The following is a 5883-nucleotide window of genomic DNA, read 5'->3' as shown; positions in this document are numbered from 1 at the left end:
TACATATTTTTATAATAAATATATGTAATATTTTACATTTTAGTTTTTTTTGTACATAAAAGTTTAGGTCAGGGGTAGTTCTCCAATCTAGGGCCAAGGCATATATCAGAGATCCAATTGAGATTTACATAAGAATTTACAGATTGACCACCAACCACTTGTACCAACACTCGTTGACCTATTTAACATTTTAGTTGAATAAATAAATAATTGAATAGATGTATATACTATTTTAAGATTAATTTATCTATGTTGATTAAGAAATATGATGAACTAATTTAATATATATAATGACTTTTTTAAAATTAGTTTTTATCTAGGGGGAGGGGAAGAGAACTTTTGTTCCTAATGAGTATTGAACCCACAACCTATGGGAGAGGAAAGTCGTCCTAATAATTTTTTTTATCATTTGTTCTAGATATTGTTGATTATGTTTAGTCACCTTTTAACTACTCTTTTGCTTGACCTAGAAATGCGTTTTTAATCATGAATTAATATGGGATAAGCTTTGCATCAACCAAACAATAACTCTGGTTTATGTTCATATCTGGGTTAGATTCAATCTATTATTTTTTTTGTTCATCATTTTCAATGGTAATGAAAGATTGAGATTCAGTCCGTTATTATTATTATTATTCACTTATTGATGGTGTAAATCATACTTGTAAATAATGATGAATGATAATTAAGTTTGTATTGAATATAAATAGATGAAAATTTTACCTGTCGATCGATCGTCGGAATCACGTGGGATCACAATTTTCATCCTAGGGTTCGCAGGGTATAAAACGTTGATTTGTCATCGATCGACCGTCGATCAGTCACGATTTTATGGGGGTTTTGGTCACCGAAGGGAGGGGAGGTCGGGTGAAACTTCGTCGATGACAAAAGGTGACAACTGACGTGGGTTTATGTGTTGAAATGAAGGTCAGAGTTTTGAGTTTATTTCAAAATTTGTGTTTTCTTTTTAAAAATATATATGTAATTTTATTTTTTAAAATTTTTAAATAAAATTTTAAAAATTATCAGGTTGTGACACGTTTCACTTAACGGTTGATATTAACAATCCGTCACGACCAGACCCAAATTGAGTTACACAATGAAAGGTACCAAACTAGAACAAAAAAATACGTTGGGCACCTTGTTGATATTTAAGCCTTAGTTTTGTTCTGTTCTTGACGGATGGGGATCTTTCTCCATAGTCAAATACTATGTGATAAGTAGTTGGGTGATTTGCTGTTGCCTCTTCTTTTGCTTTGTAAGAAATATTTACTACCACCGGAATCGTGCTCCATCCCTCTTATTTCGTTGTTGATTTTGCATTTCCTATGTTAGTTGCTCCGCAGTAACATGACGGCGGGATTATTGCTGGAAAAACCAATAATTGTTTGGTTTTATTCTGTGCTTGTGTTTTAGCTCTTGGTGAATGCTTACCAAACCAAACATACAAATAAACAAAATGTTCATAATTGTTTCAATGTATTGCTAGTCAAATTCATTTAGATTTAGAGAAATTCCAATCAATGCATATATAATCCTATGCCTTGTCACTAGAGATGCACAGAAGCCGAATTTCAATCCGATCCGGATCGGATAAAAACCGATCCGGTTTTTTCTCCCAACCCAAAAACCAGATTTTAAAAAAACCGATTCGGATCCTAACCGGTTTGGAGGGTCGGATGGTGTAACCGGTGTAACCGGTTTCGGTTTGCAAAAAACCGGTTTTTAAAAAAAACTGGATTTTTTCAGATAAAAACCGGTTTTTTATCCGGTTTGAAAAAAACCGGTTTTTAATCCGGTAAAAAAACCGGTCGTTCAATTTTTTCTCAAACCGGTTATACTATCAGGTTTTTAAATATCCGATCCGATTTAAAAAAACCGGTTTTTCCAAAATCCGGTTTCGGATATTTTTTACCAAAATCGGATATTCGGATTTTTTGTGCACCTCTACTTGTCACTGCAAGCAACATCTATTTTTTTTTCTCCGCCAAAGTAGGAAGGAATTATAATATAATCGAAATTAGGTATTCCATTGCAGAAAAAAAAATTATAACTTCATGAAGCATCCAGCATTCTTAGGCCAAAAAGCTCTTCCTTGTTTATGTACAATACGACAATCATTCAACCAAAGTCTCAGGTAAGGCATTAAAAATAAGGAATCCCATGACCTTCCATCAAAGCTCTCACTTGGATATCAATTAAAGAAAACTTACGAAACACCCCTTGACTTGCTCTTTAAAACCAATTGCTGGTGAAAGACATTTCTCTAACAAAATCAGAAGTCAAATTCCCCCGTTGCCTGTAAAAGATGAATTTGGCAACAAAAAAACTTGAATTTAGGAACGGTGACTAAAAGCCAGAAAGCATCGAATATGCCACATATCATCCACTAAGCAGGCAGCACACCTTGTTAAAGAGGATGTCCTTATTGTTTATGTGCATGATGCCATCCTTCAGTGTGCATTTCCATCGGCTCTTGGTACGAGTCACCTAATAACAAAAATGTATAACATCTTTGTTTATGGTCAGTGTAAAATAGAAATAAGACTGCCAAAACTTGTACAAGTACAAATTACTGAGGCTGGGAAGCAACAAAGTATGCTGCAGAAATATATCACCTTGTCAAATTGAGCCAAAACTAGGTGCTGTGTGTTCAGCTCCTCCTGGTCCACATCATCCAAATCATCATCATCATCATCTTCATTCAATGGTTCATCATCGTCATCATCTACTGTATTATTTTGGGCAACAGGGGCAGGAGTGGCAGCCTGAAGGTCTGGCAAGGAAACAAGGAAAGCAGGTCAACCAAAGCACAAGGTGTCTAAATAAGAGAAGGGGTGGAGGTGGGAGGAACATGCACAAGCAATTCATCCATTCAAATTACCATTTGGAGCTGGTGTGTTTGCTACGTTGTAGTCTTCACTGACAACTCCTTGATAATTGTAAATCTTCAAGATGAGAGAAGAAAATAAAATGGCAACAGCTGTACGTTGGTGAACTATCCAATGATATATAAAAGGAAGGAAGAGAAAAGGTCCATTGCAAACCATATGCCTAAAGGTAACACTAAGTTCCAGAATTGCAAGATTAGGAGAAGTAAGAATACTTAGAAAGCATATGATACTTACATTGGGAGTAGAAAGCATATCATCAAATGGATCAGGAATTGGTCCATCTAGTTGCGGAATCTTTGATGATGAAGTAGCTACATGTGCTAAGATCTTGCTTTTTGCTTTGGTTGCTGAATCATGTCTACCCAAGAAATTACAAGCCTGATTTTCCTGAAAATTTAGAACTACATGATTACGGAAGGTGCACAACGAATCAAACTCAAATATTCTAACAATGATTTGGTATCAAAGTACCTTTCTGGAATAACAAAGTTTCGAGCAGATCTAACAATAATGGATAAAAGAATTTAGGCAAACAAGTGGAGGGATCATAATAAGCAGAGGAAACCAAACTCATCTTATCATAAAGACCTCAATTAGAATGATAAAGTTTCCTTATAAATATTCAACTAATAGCTCAGAGCTTGAACTAAGTTAGCTTTTCCATTTTAATAAGATAAAGTAATCAAAAAGGAAAAGATGGGGACATAGAAATGTGATAGACTGTCTGAAGCAGATGTAACAACAATGGATAAAAATTTTAGGCTAAAAGGCCAGGATATAGTTACAAGTGGAGAAATGCCGCCTCATCTTATCACACACTATTTCAGAGACCTGTCACATACCAACTGTCAAGACATTTAACCTTTGACGGTGTTCGGGGTCAAAAGACACTAAAGAACACATCCTTTAAATTTTAAGAATTTTCTTTACTGATTCAGAAAAACACTTAACTGCTAAGTGATCATGGAAAACATGTATCTAAACAGAAAACTGGCATAATCCCAATACAATCCAGAAACAGAACTTCCAGGAAGATCTTGATCTTTGTCATCAACTAGTTATGAAATTGGTATTAGACCAAATAGCAAAGAATCACTATTAGACCAAAAGAACATAAAGCCACCGCACAGAAGAACAAAGAGTAGTACAAATGAATCAGATTAATCTTACAATTCTCGTTTCATTATTACTACTTCACCAGATATAACAAAGTACAACTAACCACTGTCTTTGCAACTTCAGATGTAGCATCTCCAGCTCCATCTTGTTGGGGTATATAGCCACCACCAGCACCACCATTATTATACTGTGTAGCAAAACCCTCACGTTTTCGCTTTCCAGGAGGCATCATAAAGAAATCCTGGTATTTTCTCCAATATTAAAATTAATCACCAAAGGTAGCAACAGCTCATTTCAAAATGGGAACAAGGATTTTTGAAGGGCATATTCCCATAACATTCAGAAGTTACTATAACAACCAGACGTCATTATGCAGTTGTGGGCCTGCGGCGTTACTCAAAACAGGAGTTACCTGCGTCAGGGGTTCATTTGAGGTTCCTCTGTCCACCTCATCCCGCCCTTCCACATAAGCTACAAGAAAATAGAATTTAATTGTTAAGTGTTAACAAACCATATGCGTTCAAACTGATAGCTCGCTTAACTTAATACTAACCGACATTAACATCAACACTTAGTGGGGTCCTTTGATTTGCCCAAGGAGAAGGATATTGCTGTGAAATGACAAACAAAAAGAACACATCGGCAATCAATCTACAACAAGCCAAACAGCTACTTTTTTCTTTAGTGGCAAGTAGAAAATTACAACAACTATAGCACAATGTTTCCTAAAGGAAACTGGCAGTTAAAGATTGATTCATACCATGTAAGGGCTTGGCCTCCCACCTTTTACATCAGCATTACTACCGCTATCGTTCACAGGTGTAAGATAATCACTACCTCCAGTAGGGATGTTATACATAGAGCCATCAGCACTTCCCGGCAATGGTGTAGGCAAAGGTGTTTGCAAAGGAGTCTACACAATTAAAAACCTCTTATCAAAAGATCCAAAAAAAAATTATCACCGCAATTAATCATCATAAGAGCTGTCAAAATGAGCCCATTACCGGAGGGAAAAGCATATCAGCTGTAGGAGTTTCGTACTCCTCAGTCCCCTCATAAGGAACATTGAGATCATGCACTGGAGTAATTGCGCCACCGGGAGCAGGTTGCTTCTGACCTGAAGACCTCTCTATTGGACCAACGATAGCTCCCGCTTGCATCATCTTCATCTCCCAAAGCTAAAAATCAATATCCAACACAATCAAGTCAACTAGATCAATTTCCTTCCGATAAGATTATTAACAAACCCTAGTGTATTCGATCAGATCAAATCTATAAACATAAATTGTCCCAAAACCTACTAATTTCTAAAACAACGGATATAAACCTAAAATTAAATCAATGAAAGAAGGAAATGGAAAAGGCTTTTTACTCCTTGGAGTTCATTGAGGACACTTTCGCCCGGTCCACCGTTGTTGATAAACTCATCGCGAACCTTGTTAATGACGTCTTCGATGACGTGGATGTAAACCGCGCTCGTTGTCGACGACGTCATTTTTTTTGCCAAATCTTCTACCAAGCTCCTCGGATTCTTCTTTTTTTCTTTTCTGACAAAGAAATCAATTCTTGGATTCCTTTTTTCCTGGGAAAATCTTTTAGGAGAAAAAGCAGAGAGTCGTAAGAAGCGAGGGGTTTAAAATTTGATCGACGGAGTGAAATCAAAGAAAGGGAAGCTAGGGTTGGGACTTCGGAGAATCGCAGCTTAACAGTTTACAGAAAGAAAGAGGGAATGGACAGAAAGTTTAGGGGCGGACGAGAAAATGAGATTAAAAGAGTGCAATATAAATAGGTTTACATCCGTTCATAAGGAGTGTGGCCACGTGGCGTAACTCGAGAGCTCGTTCAGTTTTTTTTCTCCTTATTTTTCTGT

The 5883-nt window shown here is 36.5% G+C and overlaps 1 protein-coding gene across 1 annotated transcript; it reads right to left on the bottom strand.

Annotated features, from left to right (window-relative positions):
* Window positions 1-2011: 2011 nt before the first annotated feature.
* LOC120194540 (transcription initiation factor IIA large subunit-like) lies at window positions 2012-5620 on the bottom strand. The gene is made up of 11 exons (XM_039196816.1): window positions 5386-5620; window positions 5018-5191; window positions 4774-4926; window positions 4567-4624; window positions 4426-4484; window positions 4117-4254; window positions 3129-3281; window positions 2885-2948; window positions 2619-2776; window positions 2407-2490; window positions 2012-2299 (listed from the first exon to the last, which is right to left on the bottom strand). Exons 1-11 carry the CDS (start codon window positions 5506-5508, stop codon window positions 2276-2278), a joined length of 1188 nt encoding a protein of 395 aa, XP_039052747.1. The 5' UTR covers window positions 5509-5620; the 3' UTR covers window positions 2012-2275.
* Window positions 5621-5883: the final 263 nt, after the last annotated feature.

This window comes from Hibiscus syriacus, unplaced genomic scaffold, assembly GCF_006381635.1.
Source record: "Hibiscus syriacus cultivar Baekdansim isolate YM2019G1 unplaced genomic scaffold, ASM638163v2 tig00116997_pilon, whole genome shotgun sequence".
NCBI lineage: Eukaryota > Viridiplantae > Streptophyta > Magnoliopsida > Malvales > Malvaceae > Hibiscus > Hibiscus syriacus.
This window is presented reverse-complemented; position numbering and strand designations above follow the sequence as displayed.